The following is a 21,422-nucleotide window of genomic DNA, read 5'->3' as shown; positions in this document are numbered from 1 at the left end:
CTCCCAGATTGCCTGGATGTTTTGTGTCAGGAAATTTTTAGATTTAACGTTTCCTTTGACTGGTACAATTCTTCTATGGTGTCTTCAGTGCCTGAAATTCTCTCTTCCACCGCTTGCATTCTGGTAGTGAAGCTTTCTCTATAGTTCCTGTTTGAATTCCTAAAATTTTCATTTCCAGAAATCTGTCATTTTGGGTTTTCTTTGCTGATTCTATTTCCACTTTCAGGTCTTAAACATTTTATTCATTTCCTTCACCGCCTGTTTGTAACTTCCTGTATGATTTAAGGGATTTATTCATTTCCCCCTAGGGACCCCTATCATATTAATAAAGGCCCTTTAAAGGTCTTTTTCTTATGCCTTTGAATATTTTGGAGTTTTCAGGGCCTGCTGTGTTAGGATAGCTGGGCTCTGGTGGAGATATATTGCCCTGGCTGTTACTGATTGTGTTTTTACATTGGTGTCTAGGCACCTGGGGTGGGGATGATTATAGGTCTAGGTGCTGATTTTAGGATTTGTCTTTGTTGGCTGGGAGTTTTGTTCCTTGGTTTCTGATTCTGCTCTGGATTTCAGAGAGTGTGATGGCTGTTTCCCTGGCCTGCCCAGCTTTCGTGTTCACAGGAAATGCCTGCTGGTGTTGGAGGCTGGGGTACGGGGATGAGTTGGGGAAAGGAAGGTTGGAGGAAAAGGTCTTTGTGATCCTTTGGGACTGGGTGAGAGAGAAAAGGGAGACGTCAGCAGGCTTCCTGCTGGAGAGCTGGGCGTGAGACTGTGGGAAGAGGGTCTGAGGAGCCTTAGCATAGGTAGTCTGCCTTCAGCCTGCTTGCTGCCCTGAGAGGAGTGGCCCTTGGCTTAGCAGCCGATACCTGCTGGGCTTGGGGTCTGGGGGAGCAGGAAGAAGCAGAAAGTCTGCCTGCTGGAGTTGGGGACGGGGGATACAGTGACTAGTGGGGGACAGGAGGTTAGGAGGGGGTGGTCTGTGGGATCCACAGGAGATGAGGAGGAATGTCGCAGCTGGCTTCCTGCTGCAGTGCTAGGGACGAGACTGGGGGATCGGGTCTGGGGGGACAGAGAAGGAGGAGCCACTTTCTGTGCCTGTTCACACTTCATTTCCTTCCTCAGGTACCATCACTTCCTGGATAGTGGTTTTCTTCCTTCCGGTGAACAGCGCCTTGAACCCCATCCTCTACACTCTCACCACCTCCTTTTTTAAGGACAAGTTGAAGCAGCTGCTACACAAGCATCGGAGGAAATCGATTTTCAAAGTCAAAAAGAAAAGTTTATCTACCTCCATCGTGTGGACCGATGACTCCTCACTTAAACTTGGAGTTCTGAACAGAATAGCCCTTGGGGACAGTATAATGAAGCCAGGCTCCCCATAGTGGTTTTGGATCACGGGACTTTGAGGGTAATACCTAAAACAAGGTACAATTTGGGGAAGACAGCATCTGAGACATTTTCCATCTTGGCCAGCAGCCACCCTTTCAGCACCAGGGACACTGTGACTGGCTGTTGACCCAGCATTCTGGTGACAGGTCTATGACCCGTGGACCAAGCTGAGAATTACACCAAAAGCCTCCCCTCTTCACCTGCCCAGGCCCGGCATGCACAGGCAAATCCATGTAGGCTGGCCTATGGTGGATCTCCGGGTAGCTGTCACTGCTGTCTACCCATGAGCGCCTACATGTAGCCACTGCAACGGCCTTCTTTTACATCGAGTGGCACTGTACATAAGGAAGGCCATCCATGACATCTTATTCTCGTGTGGCCGTCATGACGCAGAATGAACATCTTTTTCCTTGCCCCGTCGGTCGCAAATGAACCGTCCACATCTTGTCGATGCTTCTGACAGCTTCCCCAGGCTGCTGGAATAGCAGCTTCCTATGTGGTTCTCCATACCAGTTTATCATGCCTTACGTGAGCAGACCAGCAGGAGGCATGCTGTGGGAGCCTAGAACCAGTCACTGCCTGACTTCTATTAAGCTTCTCTTTAAGCCCTGAAAAGATGAGATCTTAGATGCTTTTCCGAAAGTTGCCCAGGGAGCAGAGGAAAATCAGGCACCCAATAGTTATAATTTCCAAGTACTTTAAGACAGTATTTCTATTACGGGTAAGTCCTCTTTGCATTTAACACAGAGACAAGGACAGTTAAAGAGAAACTCAAGGAGACTGCCCTGACCTGGGACCATTTGCTTAGTTACACAAACTCCCATTTCCACACACAAAGGTCAGAAACTTTGTTTTTTTGAAAGTGAAAACTGTTTATGAGGACTGGGACATTTTGATACTGAAAGTTTATATAAGGGGAAAGAACACTCTGAGTAAATTTATATTTTGTGTTTGTCTGTGTGCTGCTTTGAGCCTGACAGAGCGTGTGGGTGGGGTTGCTGAAGGCTGAGGGTATATCTCCAGATAAGCAGTGGCGTACAGCGCTGTGTCTCACCGACACATATTACCTTTCTGTTCTTCCCGTTGCCAAAGCATGAAACAGTAAGTGAATTTCATCACCTCCCTTCCTTTCTCGCTGAGTCTCTTGGCAGAAACAACATGCAAGCATCTATCTGAACACACTGTCTGTGTTGAGGGCATCGTCCCTTGAGGGGCGAGCACAACCCCAAAAGTCCACAGGAGCCTCGGACGGTGGTCTAGAAAGACTAAGTTTGTTGATGTCATTTTTAGTTCATTCGAGGGTCTCAATTATTTTTACCAACAGGATTGTTTACACCCACCACAGTTTCTAAAATGCTTTTGTTTGGGTCACAGGCTGTCTGGTTAGTTCTTGTCAACTTGACACCAGCCTGGCAAGGAACACAAATCAAACATTTGGGAAGAAGGAATCACACCTGAAGAATTGCCCCCCCATCAGATTGGCCCATGGGCATGTCTGTTTGGTGTTTTCTTGATTGATAATTGATATAGAAGGGCCCAGGCCACTGTGGGCAGCGCCATCCTGGGAAGATGGGCCTGGGTTCTATAGAACTGTAGTTGAACTCACCAGGAGATGGCAGGATGGAGGAGCAAGGAAGAAAGCATCATCTCTCCGTGGTCTCTGCTTCAGTTCCTGCCTCCAGGTTCCTGCCTGGAGCTCCTGCCTCGGTTTCCCTCCATGATGAACCTGTAAGCCAAATTAACCCTCTCCTCCCTAAGTTGCTTTTGGTGATCGTGTTTATCACAGATTTGAGCTTTACCCACAGGCCGTGGCAACAGGATTCCTCATCCCTCTTCATGCCTTACCTCAGCTCCTTTTTAGTGAGCCCTACAGCATGGAAAGCCACGTGGCTTCACTCTCTTAGAGAAATTGAGAGTGCTCTCCAGGGTACTCCAGGGCCAGACTGAATCCATATTTGCTGATTCTTTACCCTTTTGTAGCATTGGTTTAGTGAGCAGTGTGGAGAGCCACAGAGTGCACACAATGGTGAGCAGTGTGGAGAGTCACAGAGTGCACACAATAATGAGCAGTGTGGAGAGATAGAGATTCACACAATAATGAGCAGTGTGGAGAGCCATAGAGTGCACACAATGGTATGCTGTGTGGAGAGCCACAGAGTGCACACAACAGACATGAAAACTGGGAGATTTTCAACAGTCACACTTAACCTGGAATCTCAGCTTCTAGCACCAACAGGAATCTGTAGTTAAAGTTTTCCTGCCTGGCCCACAGTCAGGACAAATCTCCCTTACCTGCCAGTCCCATAGATGCTCAGACCCAACCAAGTAAACACACAGAAACTTATATTGCTTACAAACTGTATGGCCGTGGCAGGCTTCTTGTTATCTACTTCTTTTATCTTAAATTAACCCATTTATGTTCATCTATACTTTGCCACGTGGCTTGTGGCTTACCAGTACCTTATGTCTTTTCTGTCATGGCAGTGGCTGGCAGCTTCTCTCCTCCCCCAGCCTTCCACCTCCCAGAATTCTCTTCTCTCTTGTCCCACCTATACTTCCTGCCTGGCCACTGGCCAAACAGCATTTTATTTATACAGAGCAATATCCACAGCAGGAATCCATGTGTGGTGTGGAGATAGTCTGTGTTACAGGGCTCTTAGCATGGCATAACTGGCCACAAACCATCACATTGCCAGGAACGGCCTACAGTGGTTCGGGCAAGAATGGCCCCCATGGGCTCCTATGCTTGGTTTCCAGCAGGTGGAACTGTCTGGGAAGGATTGGGAGGTGTGTCCTCTTCTCTCTTCCCTCTGCTCGTGGATCAGACGTGAGCTCTCAGCTACGGCTCCAGCACTGTGTCTGCCTGCCTGCTTTCCTGCTGCCTCATGGATCATGGATTCTAGCCCTGTGGAACTGTGAGCCTCCAATTAAATACTTTCTTTCATAGGTCGCCTTGGTCAAGGTGTTTTGTCATAGCAATAAAAGACTAACTAAGACAGAGTTCGGCTCTTTGGAGACTGAGGCAGGGGACCACAAATTGAAGACTAGCCTGAGCTAGCATTTGGGGGAGGGGGGAGGAAGAAAAGAGGAATGGAGGGAGGGAGGAAGGGAGGGAGGGGAGGAGGGAAGGAGGGAGGGAGGGAAGGAGGGAGAGAGAGATGGAGGAGGAAAGAAGAGAGGGAAACAAAATTCTGAAGGAGTTTCTGCCTGCCTACCCTCTCACCCTAGTGAGTAAGGAAATGATCATCAAGCCCTCCCGTTGTGTGTTTCTTGCTAATGTAGGTCTTTTGTCAGATACCCTGTTGATACAAACAGCAAATTTAATCCTGATAATGTTTACTTCTAAGCCAGAAAATGAAGCTATCCTTTTACTGTTAATGTATTTATGTTAACTTGGAATCTGGTTTTATTTGATTTCTTATTGAAAATAGATTTTTATACAATATATTCTGATTATAGTCCCAGTCCCTAGCTCCTCCCAGACCCTTCCCAGCTCCCCCACTCACCCACATCCACAGCTTTTCTTGTTCTTTCTTGTTAGAAGACAATCAGATATCTAAAGAAGAAAGGAAGAAAAAAACTAACAAAATAAGATAAAAACAAACAAGAACTGAAGAAAAACCACAAGAAACGCATATAGATGCCGAGACACAAAAACCCAATAAAGACACAAAATTGAAAACCATAACATATAAGCAAAAGACCTGTGGGGCAAGAAAAAATGGCCAGACAACAAAGAAACAAACAAACAAAACCCTCCAAAAATGCCATTTTTTTTGTGTTGGCCATCTACCGCTGGGAACAGGACCTGGTGTTCAGAGTGATTTGTATACCCAGTGACACTGTTGAAGAAAACTAGTTTTTCCTTTTCAAGTGGTTATCAATCAGAGAGAGCTTCTGGGTTATGGATGGGGGTCTGTGTTCAGTTCCACTCTCAGCACTGGGACCCCATCTGGCTTAGATATCTACACAGGTCCTGCGCATGCTGCCACAGCCTCTGTGAGTTCATGTGTGCTGCCACAGCCTCTGTGAGTTCATGTGTGCACCGGTCCTGCTGTGTGTGGAAGGCCTTGTTTCCTTGGTGTCCTCCATCCCCTCTGGCTCTGACACTCTTTATGTCTCCCTCTCATTAAACATGGAGAAGCTGAACTGATACCTAGAGCCTTTGCCCCCACTGACTAGTGTGCAGGGTACTGGAAAGTGCTCTGCGCTCTACAAAAGAATAAAGGTAAACACCAAGTCACCTACACACCCTGTGGTCTACAGTGGTGACCTGCCTGCAAGATGTGTTAGTGCAGTAGTGTCACAGAGCTTGTGGGAGTCACCAACCACTCTCTGATCAGATTTAAGGCCCACTCCATGAGATGGAACCCATCTCCAACATTGCTTGGGTGGCCAAGAATCTGAGACTCAGTAGGCCAGATACCAAAGGGAAAACCAAATGCTACTGTTCTGCTAAACGAACATAGCAACAGAATGACTCTTAATGACATTCTGCTGTACTCATGCCTTGCTCAGCCATCATCAGAGAAGCTTCCTCCTGCAGCAGAGACCCACAGCTGGACAATGTGCAGAGACTGAGAGACCTCGGAATACTCGGTCCTAAATGGGAAGTCTCCATCAATTTCCTCTCCTCGCGGCTCAGGAACCCTATAGTAGAGGAAGCTGGCTTTATTTTATCCTTTTAAAGCAGTCCATGCTGTTACAAGCATGGCGGGGATTCCTGAAAGCACAAAGACTAGGGGAATCACCGTTGATATTTCCAGTTTTTCAAAATGTTCTTTATGTTGGTAAATAATCTTTGAACTAAAACAACAAAGCCAAACCACATGCTTTGAACCCTGACGAAGGCTTACACTTGAATCTTTATCTGTGCCAAGGCTTTCTTACATGCTTGTTACTCCCTATGGGCAGACAGGGGCTGGGAGACCAGGGCTATGGGCACAGTTAGCTAAGTCTTTGACTTCTAGGCTGTTTTCTCTTTTAACTCATTCTCCATCCCAAACCAACACATCTGGCTTGCATCCGGCTGGTCAAGCCTGGCCTCTGTGGGGTGAGGCTGGAAAAGGCCTCTTTCTCCACATCTAAGCCTCGACTACTGTGACAGAGACTAGAATGACCACTGACCTTCCTTTCATAGCCAAAATGAGGTTATTCTTTTCAGTAATTTTGGGAGAAAAGACGCCCATGTTCTAAGGAAATGCTTCCTAAATTTTGTAAACTGGTTGAAACATGTCTACTCACAACACATCATTGGAAGGGTCGCCAGGCTATTTCCCCACAAAGCCCATACAGGATGCTAGATTACAAGGGAAGAAACTGAGGACAACTAGGACACACCATGAGGGTGCAGAGGCTGGAACTGAAGTCCCCTAAAACCTCCACAGATCATTCCAACCCACAGCGACACTACCTAAGTCCCAACCAGTCATGACAGGAGTTACATCTAGACCACCAGAGAACCAGTAAACTGTGTTTTCCTTTTTTTAAATGTGTATGTGGGAATGTATGTCATATATGTGTGAGCACCTGTGGATTCCAGAGGAGTCAGATCCCCTGGACTAGACTTACCAGTGGTTGTGAGCCACTGAATATGGGTGTTGGGAATCAAACTCAGATCCTTTGGGAAAGCAATATGTAGTCTTAAGCACTGAGCCATCTCTCCAGCCCCATCCAGGAACACTTTCACTGCTTACCAGTTCTCCATATTTGAGGGACTACAGCAATGAAGCCTGAGTCAGTGTTGTAGTGGGAATCAGAAAAATCCCCTGCTACAGGCAAAACACATTTGGGACAATGAAATCCTGGGTCAAAAGAAAATGCAGCTTCAGTTAATCCTACCATAGAACAGAGAAAAATCTCCTTGAGCTGCTCCTGTTTGTGGGAACTGAATTTTCTTGAAACTGCATTAGGTAAACACATCCTGTTCTCTTCCTGGCAAGCCCTATTATGTGTATTTAGATTAAATCACATGCTAAGGGGCTGGGGAGACAGCTCAGCAGTTAAGAACACCGTCTGCTCTCATGGAGGACCAGAGTCCTGTTCCCAGCACCCACACGGTGGCTCGCAACCATCTATAACTAAAGTTCCGAGGGATCTGGTGTCCTCTTCTGGCCTCTGTGGGTGCCAAGCATGCATGTGTTGAATGAATCTACATTCTGTAAAACACTCATACACGTAAAATGAAAACAAATCGGAAACAAACATACAAGACTGTCCAAGTGCTAAGCATGTAAACATTGACATCAAGTACAAGGGTCACTCAATTATTAACTTCCTTAAGCTATCACACACTCTTCAGGAAAAATTAAAGCCATGTGTGGCACAGCCTTGTCATCAAAGCTGCTTGGGAAGCAGAGGCAGGCGGATCATGAGTTCCAGGCCAGCCTGGGTAATTTGTAAGATCCTGTCCATCTTTTTTTTTTATGCTGAGGATTGAACCCAGGGTCCTGAACATGCTTGGCTGTCTTAGTTACTCTTCTCTTGCTGTGAAAAAAACACCATGACCAAGGAAACTTATAAAAGGAAGTGTTTAACTGGGCTTACGGTTCCAGAGGGTTAGAGTCCGCGGTGGAGGAAAGGTACAGGGGCAGGAACAGCTGGGAACTCACATCTTGTTCTGCAAGCAGGGTGTAGAGAGGGAGACCCTCGGTGACACACCTCCTCCAACAAGGCCACACCTCCTAATGTTTCCCAAGCAGTTCTACCAAACCTATGAGCCTATATGGGCATTGTCATTCCAACCACCTCTGCAGGCAAGCACTGTAGCCACAGACCCTGAGGGGCACTTATGAATTTCATTGACAAATTACTCCACTGTTTTGTGTACGTTTCTATCCCCCCACTGAGAATCTGCTATATTTATGGCTGTGTGTGATGGTTCACTTGTATAATCCCAGCACTGGGGAAGCTGAGGCAGGAGGATTGCCATGGGTTTGAGTCCAGCCTGAGGTACACAGAAAGACTCTGTCTCAAAAAAAGAAAAAAAGAAAAAAGAAAAAGGTGATGCACAGTAACATATTTAATCAATTGGTTAAGACCTACATAACTATTTTTAACAGACTAGGAAACTATTTTTTTTTATTTTCATTTTGGGGCTTTTGGGGTTTTTTTGTTTGTTTGTTTTGTTTTTTGAAACAGGGTTTCTCTGTAGACCAGGCTGGCCTTGAACTCACAGAGATCTGTCTGCCTCTGCCTCCCGAGTCCTGGGATTAAAGTGGTGTGCACTACTGTTGTGGAATATTTGATTGAATTCTGAAGCTCTCAAGACCGATGATAAGGTTTGTTTTGAATCAGGAGGCAGAGCTAACTACTAGCTGACCAAAATTAGCCATAGACGTTTTGGAGAACTGAGAACAGATAGAGACACAGATAGAAGTAGTAGGGTGGGGCTTAGAGAGAATCTTGGTGGGTTTGGGTGTGTGGAGAGAGAGAGAGAGAGAGAGAGAGAGAGAGAGAGAGAGAGAGAGAGAAGAGAGAGAGAGAGAGAGAGAGAGAAGGAGGAGGAGGAGGAGGAGGAGGAAGGGGAGGGGAGGAGGTCATCACTGGTCACTTCTCCACTGCCTCTCTGATCATTCAGGTTCTTACCCTGATGTGTGACTCCCAAGTTTTTCTTTTTCTCCCCCCCACCCCCAGCTGAGGACCAAACCCAGGGCCTTGAGCTTGATAGGCAAGCGCTCTACCACTGAGCTAAATCCCCACCCACCCCCCCAAGTTTTTATTGATAAAGAATAATTAGATAAATACTTCATGCAACCACTGCATGGCTATCTTTTTTAAATTTTTTGGTTTTCGAGACAGAGTTTCTCTGGGTCGCCCTGGCTGTCCTCAGACTCACAAAGATATGCCTGCCTCAGTCTTGTAAGTGCTGTAATTAAAGACGTTCGCCGCCGCCGCCACCTGGCAAAAGCTCTTAATTTTAAAATAAAAGCCCCAGGCCAGAGACCAGTGATGAAGATGCACATAGCTATAAAGTCCCTCTCAAAGAACCCTGAGTCCGGGAGGGCCAGCCTGGCCTGTCACAGCCCCAGGGTGACCAGAAGAGCAGGTTGCTGGGAGCCAACGCCTGCAGAGGAGGAGGCTCCAGGGGAAGCACACGGGGAAGCCCTCTTTGGCTGAGATCAGATCTCATGACTGAGAATAACCCTGAAGTTTGCCATTTCTGAGCCAAGGCCATCCGATGGGTCATCCTCAGCCGCCGTGTAGCTAGCCATCAATCTGGAAAACTCGGGAGCTCCAGCAGTGTGTTGATATCTGCAGCTGTCTCCTTCCACCAGGGTGGTCAACACTGGTTGGTGAGAGGGCCCTGAAAGTACCCCGGACAGTCCACCCCCTGGCATTGTGGTCGCCTCCCATACTTACACTGCACTTAACCATCTCCACCTGAGTGAGGATGCTATCGCGGTTTCAGGAGAGCGTGCGTGCAAGCCAGCCTGAACACAGACTGCAAAGTTGAGTGCGGTCAGCAGAGGGCTCTAGTGGGCCGAGAAGAAAATGGCCAAGGTGAAGCCAGCGAGTCAGATATCAAGCTCCCCCCACCCAAGAGAGACTCAGGAAAGAAAAACCGTGGAAAGACAAAAGCCCACAAGTTCAAGTGGCTCTGCCCCGGGCTGCGCAGGCTCTGGCTGTCCAGAGTGTAGCTGCCTTAGACGTTTTCACTCTACTCATTGGGACCCCACTTGTACTCTTTCTACTACGATTTCGGCAGTATTTTATACTCTATCTTGCTTTAAATTTTTAACGTTTTTTCATATTCCCCTACATACTTTCTTCTCATTCTATTTACTAGTTTTATTCATTATTGGCTAATGCTTTTTTTTTTTCTTAGTTTCTTTTTTATTCTGTTTCTCTGCGTGCCCTGGTATTTTAGCATCACCTCACTGGTTATTACTTTTAATCACCCTTCTTACATTTTTCCAGGTCATTTTTAACCTTTTCATTACTGGGAAAATGTTTGTTCTGTTTGTACGTGTAGGATATCATATGTTTGCATGTGTTCTTGTACGTGTAGGATATGAAACTATAGAAGGGACTGTGACAGGATAGCGCGAGATCTTAAGGGAAGGGAGAGAAGAAGAGGCGGATTAAGCAATATGACGTCATAGCAAATGGAGGACTGTTGGGGGAGGGGCAGCCAGCAAGAGAGCCTGGAAAAGAAAATGGGGAGAGGGATGGTTAGAATTCGGTGTGCAGACACGTGGGTAAAATGCCACCATTGAACCCATTTCTTTATATGACGACTCAAAGAAAGAAAAAGAAACAGTGTCTTCTCCATTCCCTTATTTTAATCTCAAAATGACGACGTATGTAAATTTCTTGCTTTTTCATTATTTTGTACAGGACTGATCAGAACGCTCAACTATGGCCATTTAAAGTATGAGTCCTGGTCAAGTGTAGTGGTTCTTGCTTGTATTCCTAGACTTAGAGCTGATGCAGGAGGATTGCTGTGAGTTTAACGCCAATATGGATTACACCAACTGTTCCTGCCAGGCTGGACTCCAGAGTGAAATCTTGTCTCAAAAAACAAAAGTGTAAGACCCAGACTCAAGATGTGAGATGTGGCTCTGTGGTCACGTTCCTGCCTAACCTGTGTGAAGCCTTGAGTTACATCCCCAGCATCAACAAGCAAACAAACCACACAGCCTTTAAAAAAAAAAAAAAAAAAAAAAAAAAAGCCAATCTGTGTCCGTACCAGCTGTAACTCCAGGACCGGGGAGGCTGAGGCAGGAGGAACGTGAATTTGAGGTTGAACCACACACTGACGTCCTGAACCACACGCTGACGCCATGACCCTCTGAACCACATAGTGAAGGTTAGCTGCGAGGTTAGCCTGGTTCACATAGCACGGTCTTGTCTGAAATTTTTTAAGAAATCAAAAACTTCATTAAGTAAAAGAAGCAGACAGAAGCAATAACGAAAAGCATGAGGTCCATGGAAGGTTAGTGGATCCCTAGTGGATCCCACTGAGGAGGAGGGTTTATAGACTGAAACATTGGTGCTTGATTGGCTTGTCTTTTTTTTGGAGGGGAGTGGTATTTTTGTTACAAAGTCTTTAGAGACAAATATTATGTTCTGTTGCCTTTGTGGCAGGAATCTTTCTGCCTGCCTCATTCTGCAGCTTGTAGGCTTCCCTAAAGAAAAAATTCATTTCTTATGAATTTTTAGAAGATTTTTAAATGCTTGTGTGTGAGTATCTACGTGAGCGCACAGCACATGTGTGCAGGTGCCCGTGGAGGCCAGAAGAGTGAGTCAGATCCCCTGGCTGGGGTCACAGCCAGTGTTTGTGCTGGGAACTGAACTTGGTTCCTCAGGAGAGCAGGAAGTGCTCTCGAATGGTAAGCCATTTCTACAGCACCTACAACAGCCAACAAGAAAAAATTCGGACATAAGGTTTGACTCTAAAATAATAATGTTTTTAAGAAAGTGAATCAGCCAGGCGGTGGTGGCGCACGCCTGTAATCCCAGCACTCAGGAGGCAGAGCCAGGTGGATCTCTGTGAGTTCGAGGCCAGCCTGGTCTACAGAGCGAGTTCCAGGAAAGGTGCAAAACTACACAGAGAAACCCTGTCTCGAAAAACCAAAAAAAAGAAAAAAGAAAGAAAGAAAGAAAGAAAGTGAATCACTCTGTCAGGACTGAAGAGATGCTCAGCAGTTAGGAGCACTGGCTGCTCTCCCAAAGGACCTGGGTTTGGTTCCCAGCACCCACAAAGAGCAGACCACAACTGGCTGTGACTCTTGCTCCACAGATACATACTTGATGGTGTAGTTCTAAAGGCTTGGGAAATGGAATTTTAAAACTCTGGGGTTTATTTGTTTGTTTTGTTTATTTTTTTATAGCTGGATATGGTGGCTCATAGCTATAACCCCAGAATTTAGTCAGCTGAGGAAGAAGGATTACAAGATCACAGCTAACACAGGCTGCTAGCAAAATCCTGTGTCAGAAAATGGCTGGCTGTATACATGCAAAGCTGCTGTGCCCTCTTATCTCCAGCAGGGTATGTGGTCTACAGATCACTCACATGTATTTGGTCAGATCTGTGACAAGACAGTGATTAGACAGAGAGACTATCAGGGAGGCAATGGGGAAGCTGCTCCATGCACACTACGGTGTCCTGAGTGAGACAAAACAGATCAGTCTAGAGTAGGAGCATGCCACGCCATACCCAGCAAGCCCCCTAGGGGTTTTATGAATTAAGAAGCTGCAGAATGTACACTCCACGCTCAGCTTTCTGTCATTCAGTTTCATCTTAAGTCTGCCTGAGTTCAGCTCTCTCCTCATCACACCTATTCATCTCCCTTTCCCAAACATCTGGAATATGCTAATGAAGGCTCCTGAAAGCTGCCCTCCAAAAATAAAAATAAAAATAAAAGCCAGGTGGTCCCAGCACTCGGGAGGCCGAGGTAGGCAGATCTCTGTGAGTTTGAGGCCAGCCTGGACAATAGGGGGAGTTCCGGAAAAGGCACAAAACTACACAGAGAAACCTTGTCTCGAAAAACCAAAAGAAAGCTGCCCTCAACTGTCCGACTTCTGAGCCTCTCTCTGCACCCCCCCCCCAAGCTGTTCTTTGGTTCCTTGAAGTAAAGGTTTCCTTCCCCTGAACTTTCTGAGAGCTGGGATCATTTCTTCCTTATGTTAGCTCTGTCATGCTTAGCGCAGAAAGAATACTTCCATCATGCTCTCCAAAAGGGAAGAATGTTTTGGCTCACAGTGGTGATTAAGTTAATTAAAACTAATATCAGAAGAAAATTATAATTCTGTGTCTAGAGAACTGAGGGAATTGTGTAATGCCACAAACAGTGGACATCTTGCAAAAAAAATATAAATATATAAATAGATATTCTTGCACAATGTAATTGTATATATGCTAAGATCATGATGAAAGGTGTATATGTGTGTGCGCGTGTGCGCGTGTGTGTGTGTGTGTGTGTGTGTGTGTGTGTGTGTGTGTGTGTATACATATTCAGTTCCAAAAAACTACATCAGCGAAAACAGTTATTTATTAAAATGGTGGGTTTAGGGATGTTTTCATTTCTTTGTTTAAATTTCTTTCAAAGGTGCTGTAATTAGTTTGTGCGATAATAATTATGTCATCCAGAGAAAAGAAAGCAAGCCACAAGTTTGTCGCTTCCCAAGCACCACAGTTGGTTGGCTCCAGAGTGATCCTGGTGGGTCTCTGCAGTGAGCTGGGAATAAGATGGTTCAGGATAGACCTACCAAACCCATCCAGTCAGTGACCAAAGACTTCCCAGAAAGCTGTGCTCCAGTCCCAAAAACTTAACTTTCAAGTTGCGTCCATAAGCACTTGTAAACACAACATTAATCAGTAAGTTAGTGTGTGGTCTGCACTGGTCAGCGACTTAGAGCTTCCTGTGCAAGCTCACTGCGAGTCCTTGGAGGGAACGCTGCAGCCTCACATACCTACCTACAGAGGACTTGGTGACATCCATCCATTTTTGCAAGCCAGGGAATGCCAATGGGCGTTCTATGACTAAATCAGACAGCAGGCTACTCTCCTACGTCTGTTTTTGACAACAAAAAAATGCTTTTAAAAAATACATCAGAGGAAAAGGAATCAACCTCTTCAACAAATGGTGCTGGGAAAACTGGAATCCCCCTGTAGAGGGAATCTGGGTAAAACAGGTTTGCTCTACTGCTGCGATTTCACACATATTTTTAAGTTTCACTGAACTTGGTGTGTGTCGGTGGCGTGCCCTCACGTATGTCTGTGCACCTCCTGCATGCCTGGTTTTGTGAAGGCCACAAGAGGGGTGGTGGATCCCTAGAACTGGATGTTTGGGAGCAGCCATGTGGGTGCTGGGAATCAAACTCTGGTCCTCTGCAAGAGCAGCCAGGGCACTAACCACTGAGCCATCTCTCCAGCCTCCCACCTCCTCATTGTTTTAATGGTATGCTTCATCTTTGCAAACCACGAACATATAATGTTATGTCTTGGTGCTGCTTCTCCAAAACATACCTGCTTGAACCTTAACCCACTGGCACCTGTCATTGTCACCTGATTGAAAAATGAAGCCCTTGCTCAAGTAACCAAAGTGAAGCAAGGCTGTTAGGTTGACACTGTGGCTGATGGACGCAAGGAGAGGGAACATGGACAGACATGGCTGTCTGGGGAATTCGGCCATGAAAAGTGGCAGAGGCTGCCAGGGTGCCGCCACACGCCCACAACCGCCTGAAGCTGCTAGAAACTAGAAGGGACCTTCTCTACCAGCTTTTGAGAAGGACACTGACCATCAAGATGAAGATTTCAGCTACGTCGGGAGAATCTATTTCCCACCCTGAGTTTGAAAGAGAGGGACACAATTAAGATGCTGAGTCGAGGAAGACCAAGTTGGGGTGAAGAATCTGGGGTACCTTGCTCTTCAAACTCCAGTCAGAGGAGTCAGCCTCAGCAGTGCTAAGGGAAACCTGATGAAAATCAGAATGCAGGGCCCCGCCCAGAGCCCCGGGACGTGGGGATAGAATCGAGCATCATGCTCTTGAGGGTGGACTTGTGTTCAGTGTGAAGGTATCTTTTCTGATGCTTCATCAGCACCTCCTGTCACTCTCTGTCTGTCTCTGTCTCTCTGTCTCTGCCTCCTCTTTATCCTCTGCAGTGGCTACCAAGATATGCCAGCCACTTCCATGAACATACATACATACATGCAGACAAGCACTCATACACATAAAATAATTTTTTTTAATTCTTTTTAAAATAATAGAAACTTGAGTGGCTTACCTGTGGATTTTGCATAGCTACAAGTCTGTGTCTTAGTTGGTAGCTACTGGACATACTGACTGGTATGGAAATAAATCAGAAGTTAAGGTATTTCCTTTACTTAATGTTTCTGGGGGAAAAAATAGGAGAAGCTTTTATGTTAGAAATGAGCTTAGTGGACTGGGTGGTGGTGGCTTTAATCCCAGCACTCAGGAGGAGGCAGGCAGATCTCTGAATTTGAGGCCAGCCTGGTCTACGGAATGAGTTCCAGGGCAGCCAGAGCTGCACAGGGAAACCTTTTCTTGGAGGGGGAGAAAGAAATGAGCAGGGAGGGAGGAAAAGAAGGAAGGAAAGAGAGAGGCAGAGAGACAGAGAAAGAAAGGAAGAAAGAGAGGAAGGAAGGAAGGAAGGAAGGAAGGAAGGAAGGAAGGAAGGAGTGTAGTGTCATTGTCCTCTGACTATATAGTAAGTTCATTTTTAGATATTTTCCAGAGAAACAGATGATGTTCTAGACTCAGAAAGATGAAGGCCACATGGTCTCTCTTGTAAGTGGATCTCACCTTCTAACTCTAATGTGCGTATCTACGAGAAGGCGCAGGGGGGTAGATGCCAGCAAGAGAGAATGGCAGGACCCACAAGAGAAGGAAAAGTCCTTTCAGGGTAAAATGTCTTTATTTTTTTATCTGTGCTGTGTTGAAACCCTAAAAAGTCCCAATTGATTGGGTTAGCATCTGAGCCCTTATGAGAAACTTTAAGTATTTATTAAGTTCATAAGGATTGCTGTTCACATTTACTTCGAGATGGCTTTCCTCTTTTCATCCGTCATGTGACTGAAGACGTCATGGTGTACCATCTCAGCACATCCCTACACAGGTGACCGTTCCCACTGGGTTTCATTCTCATCTCAACAAGTATGCCTTTCATGTTTTCATTAGTCCTTATTATTAAATGTAAAAAGTTCTGGGGGAAATTACCAAAACAAAACCCTCATGACTACAAGATGATGATGGGGGCTGGAGAGACGGCTCAGTGGTTAGTATCGTGACTGCTCCTGCAGAGGACCCAAGTTCTGTTCCGGGTGCCCACACTGGCAGGCTCACAGCTGCTGGGAACTCCAGCTTCAGAGAGTCCAAAGTCTCTGCCCCCTGCCGGCCCCTGCACTCACGTTCATGTAACTACCACACCTACATTTATGTAATGGTTTTCTAACGTAATTTTTTGTTGTTGTTGTTGTTTTTTGAGACAGGGTTTCTCTGTGTAGCTTTGCGCCTTTCCTGGAACTCACTTGGTAGCCCAGGCTGGCCTCGAACTCACAGAGATCCGCCTGGCTCTGCCTCCTGAGTGCTGGGATTAAGGGCATGCGCCACCACCGCCTGGCTCCATAATATTTTTTATTGATTCTTTGGGAATGTCACATCATGCACCCCAATCCCACTTATTTCCCATCCCCCCATATCCACCCCTTACTCTTGCAGCATCGCCCCACTGAAAAGAAAATAAAAACATTAATTAAAAAACAAATAAAAGCCACTTTGCTCCTCTGTCTGTCACGCCTCTCCATCACCTCTTCATTATCTTAGTGGCACTGGGAGCAATGGAGTGTCCCACGGTGCAACCCTTTGTCCAAGCAGCTTTACTTGCAAGTGTTAATTGTAATGAGTGGTGGGCCTGGTTCAAGGCCTCGGCGTTTTGGTACACTATCAGTACTGGACCCTCACCAAAATTCCTCTCGGATATCCGGCTGTTGGCCCAAGTCGTGGAAATCCTGTGCCTATGGTTCCACAGGATGAGTCCCTGAGATGCGGTAGTTGTTGGAGTGGGCCTACTCAAAGCTCTGGATGTGAGCCTGGGAAGTAGGTAACTTAGTTGGTCAGTTTGGGCCTCCAATGGGACCACCACACCTCAGTAGAGGGACAGAGTCAGCTCTCCTGTGCCCGTGGTGAGGGATGGGACTAGCTCTTCCAGAGCCAGGGTCATCGGGGCCAGCTCTTCTGTGTGGGGCAGCACCAGCTCATTAAGGCCCTAGGATTTCAACACACGTGGTTCTCATGGACCGCTTTGGTAACACAGGTCACAGACATCAACACAGATCCCGGCTACAATAGGACCACTGACCCAAACATGACCCTCAGTAGCAGCTCAGGGCCAGACATCACCATGGCCCTGGGTGGCAGCGTGGCTCTCAGACACCAACATGGCCAGAGATGGTGGCCCAGACCCTGGGCATCTGTGTGACTTTGGGTGACAAGACCCGCCACAGACATCAACACAGACCCCAACTGCAGTAGGATCACAGACCCAGACATGGCAGCAGCTTGGGTCCAGACTTCATCATGGCCCCCGGGGGTGCAGCATACGTATGGGCTTTTTTGAAGGCAATGACAATACTGTGTGCATAAATGCAGGTAGAGGGAGGCTGGATTAGCTCTGAGTCAGTCAGGCCTGTATGTGCTCTGGAAATTCCCTGTCTCCCAAAATGGGAACCAGATCTGACCCAGGGCAAGGCCCACAGGCCAATGGAGAAGCCCACAATTCAAGCAGGCAGGAAGTTCTAGCTAGCACAGGGCACTCTCAGAGAAAGACTTGAGATAGAGCCTCTGGCCCAAAGTACTAGGACCACACAGAGAAGTGACTCCTCAACCCTGCTAGGACTTGGTCCTCTCCTGAACATTGCAAAGACCACTGAAAGAAAGAAAAAGAGGACTTGAATTTAAAAAAAAAAAAATACAAAAGAAAGGGAAACTCAGTGTTCTAATTCCAGATGTGCCAAGACAAACATGTCTTCTCCACCAATCACCGCCGCCCCCACAACAATGGCTCCTGATGAAAACAGCTTGGAAAAGATTATAAGAATAATCAAATAATTCAAAGAAGGCACAGATGTACTCCAAGAGCCTAAAAATGAAAAGGTGAATGAAATAAAGAAGTCAATCCAAGATAGAAAAACTAAAGACAGAACTGCTGAAGAAAACCCAGACCGATATACTACGCTGGAAATGAAACACTCAGCTACACAGAACTAAACGCTCAGTGAAAATCCTCAGCAACAGAACAAGTTGTGTAGAAAAAAAGAGGATCAGGGGTGGGAGACAAGGAAGAGGAATTGGAATAATCATTAAAGGTCAACAACAGGTTTTAAAATAAATATGAGCAGATCCCACGAGAAAACCTAACTTTCAGATTATGGGTATAGAAGGAGAAGAATGTTATAGCAAAGACACGGAGAACATTTTCAATAAAACCACCCAAGCCTAAGGAAAAAATATGCTTATCCAGGCACAAGAATCCTTACAGAACCCCAAATATAACCAAAAAAGAACCCCAAATATAACCAAAAAAGAAGCTCCTGTGACATGTTATAGTTAAAATACTAAAAGCAAGAAATTTAAAAAGGATATTAAAAGCTGTGATAGAAGGCTCAGGTCACTTAGGTCCATCAGAATAGCACCTGATTGTGTGACAGAAAGTTGAAGCTAGAATGACCTGGAAAGATACGTTACAAGTTCTGAATGTCCACAAGTGTCAACCCAGACTTTTATAACCAGGAGAGCTAGCTATTAAAATTGAGGGAGAAATAATGTTCCATGATAAAAACAGACTAAAGGAATTTATGACCACTAAACCAGATCTACAGAAAATATTTGAATGAATACTTCAGTCAGAAGACAATGATAAATATCTCAAGAGATCACAAGAAATAAATCATTCCAGAACAGTTAATCTAATAGGTCTAAGAAAACACCATAAAAATTAATGCACATCATTCATTGATAACTTTTTTGTTTTGTTTTTGTTGTTGTTGTTCTTCAAGACAGGGTATTTCTGGGCAGTCCTAGCTGCTCTGGAACTTGCTCTGTAGACCAGGCTGACCTTTAATCCCAGAACTCAGGAGGCAGAAGCAGGTGGATCTCTATGAACGTGATGGCAATCTGGACTACAGAGTAAGTTCCAAGACAGCCAGGGCTATGTAGAGAAACCCTGTCTCAGAATAAGAAAGGGAAGAAGAAGGAAGGGAGGAAGGGAGGGAGGGAGGGAGGGAGGGAGGGAGGGAGGGAGGGAGGGAGGCTTTAAGAGCCAGGGGAAGTCATCTGTTGAGAACCGGTACTTGCCAGGCATGACAGTGGAGCTGTGCGTGAACTCACAGTGACTGCATGCACAGGACCTGTACCAGGCTCATGATGATCCTATCAGTTATTGGCAATTAAAGGCTGCCTGGGGATGGACAGTGAGTTTTCTGCAGGGCTGAAGGCTGAGAGTCTGCCCATGCTCCAGCAGATGGTCCTACATTTGTGTACATACAGGCAGCCTGAAGTGGGTTCAATGAATGTCAGGAAAAGAGCACATGGAATTGGGAGGTAAAAATAGTGAAGGGGTAGAGGAAGAATTGGAGAGGAAAGAGTATGAGGTGGGTTAGACTCAAACACATGGGTGAAGATTCAATAAAATAATGGTTTAAAAAGCAAAAATAGAAAAAAATCGATGAAGAACGAGTGATAAATAATGAAAAACATAATAAATAAAAGTGTAAATATTTTTCAAGTTTCCTTGAAAAATAATTTTTGAGACAGGGTTTTACTATGCAGACCAGTATCTGATTACTCTGCCTCCTGAATACTAGGAGTAAAGGTATGCACCACCTCACCCAGCTGTTCCTCATAATCTTAAAATACTGGCGGAACATATCTATATCACTTTAGATCAGTGGTTCTCACCTTCCTGACGCTGCTACCCTTTAATACAGTTCCTTCTGTTGTGGTGACCCTCAACCATAAAACTATTTTGTTGCTACTTTATAACTATAATTTCACTACTGTTATGACTCATAATGTAAATATCTGATATGCAGGATATTTGTTATGTGACCCCTGTGAAAGGGTCATGCAACCCCAGAGGGTCATAACCCACAGGTTGAGAACTACTGCTTTAGATAAAGTATGCAATTTTTAAAATTTCCTTTTATTTTTAGAGGGATTAAGACTCCCTTTTTGAAAATTATGCGTTGCTCTTAGATTTTAAATTCATGCTCTGATGTATAAATAGGTTATAATTGACCTTGTTAATATGTTAATCCAATTCATGACAATCAGGATGCTGTTGACTTGCCTTCTATCACACCACCACCTTTCTTCTGAACTATGATTAGATCTAAAATTGACTCTTTTCCCTCCCAAGAGGAGATACTGGGAATTTTCAGTTTCTTTAGTCTAGTACTGGCAGTTGATCCCGGGTCCTCATGCAAGCTACACAAGTACTTCACCACTGAGCCGTATCCCTGGCCCCTTATTCCATTATTTCTGTCCAACAACTCATTAAGCAACATTTTCTAATTCATCAGAATTCATTTGTCGATTCTGTGATACATTGAAACTTGTAATTTGGGTATAGTTTCAGTATTTTCCTATAAATTCCACATTTACAATTATTGTGGGGCTAAGAGAGATTTTTAAGCCATGACCTCAAATCAGAAACTATATGTCTTAGTTTTCTACTGCCATAATAAAACACTATGACCAAGAGAACTTATGAAAGAAGACATGCATTGAAGGCTTATGTTTCCAGAGGGTTAAGGTCCATAGTCATCACAATGGGGAGCATGGCAGCAGGCAGGCAGGCATGGCGTTGAAGCAGTAACCGTGAGCTCACATCTCAATCTGCAAGTAGGAGGCAGAGAGAAAGAGACACTGGGGATAAGGGGAGTCCTTTGAAACCTCACATCTGGCGCCCAGTGACTCACCTCCTTCAACAAGGTCACACCTCCTAATCCTTCCCAAACAGTTCCACCAACCCGGAACCAAACACTCAAATATATGAGCCAATGTGGGCTGTTCTCACTCAGACCTCCACACCATATCTATGAACTATTTAGTGCTTCCAACTGCATAAGTTGGAAGGTGTTGTTTTGAGAATACAAACACAGAAATAGACCATGTAGAAGAACATAGTCCATAGGGGGAAATTTAATAAAATTCTTAAGTCAATCTCAAGAAATGTGCAAGATCCCATAGATGAAGACAAACCCAATCACATGCATCTTCTTCCTTAGAGTAATTTCTGAAGCATCAAAAGGCCAACCAACCTGGACTGCTGGGTGGCAAAGAGGGGCTGTGTGCTAGGCCAGAGACAATCCTAGCCAGCAGTGCTTATGAAGACCTGGGCTGTATACATTCTCGACTCCCAAAGCCCAACCAGGATGGAAAATTTCCCTCTGAGCATATACACGGTGCTGCATGGCTCCATCTTCAAAGAGACAGAGTTTAGTCTAACATGACTGCATATTGACAAAGGGAGAAATTGAGGTGCTAGAGCCCCCCAGAGTGTGCAGACA

General features: G+C 45.5%; 1 protein-coding gene across 1 annotated transcript in view; it reads left to right on the top strand.

The window, feature by feature from the left end:
- Rxfp2 (relaxin family peptide receptor 2) overlaps positions 1–2,334 on the top strand; it is a 62,060-nt gene extending 59,726 nt beyond the window's left edge. The window contains exon 18 of the mRNA XM_036172226.1: positions 1,120–2,334. Within this exon, the coding sequence (XP_036028119.1) occupies positions 1,120–1,379 (260 nt within the window). The 3' untranslated portion in view covers positions 1,380–2,334. The remainder of the gene's footprint in view (positions 1–1,119) is intronic.
- Positions 2,335–21,422: the final 19,088 nt, after the last annotated feature.

This window comes from Onychomys torridus, chromosome 22 (assembly GCF_903995425.1).
Source record: "Onychomys torridus chromosome 22, mOncTor1.1, whole genome shotgun sequence".
NCBI classification, from domain to species: domain Eukaryota; kingdom Metazoa; phylum Chordata; class Mammalia; order Rodentia; family Cricetidae; genus Onychomys; species Onychomys torridus.
Note: the sequence above shows the minus strand (reverse complement) of the source record. Positions and strands in the feature narration are given on the sequence as shown.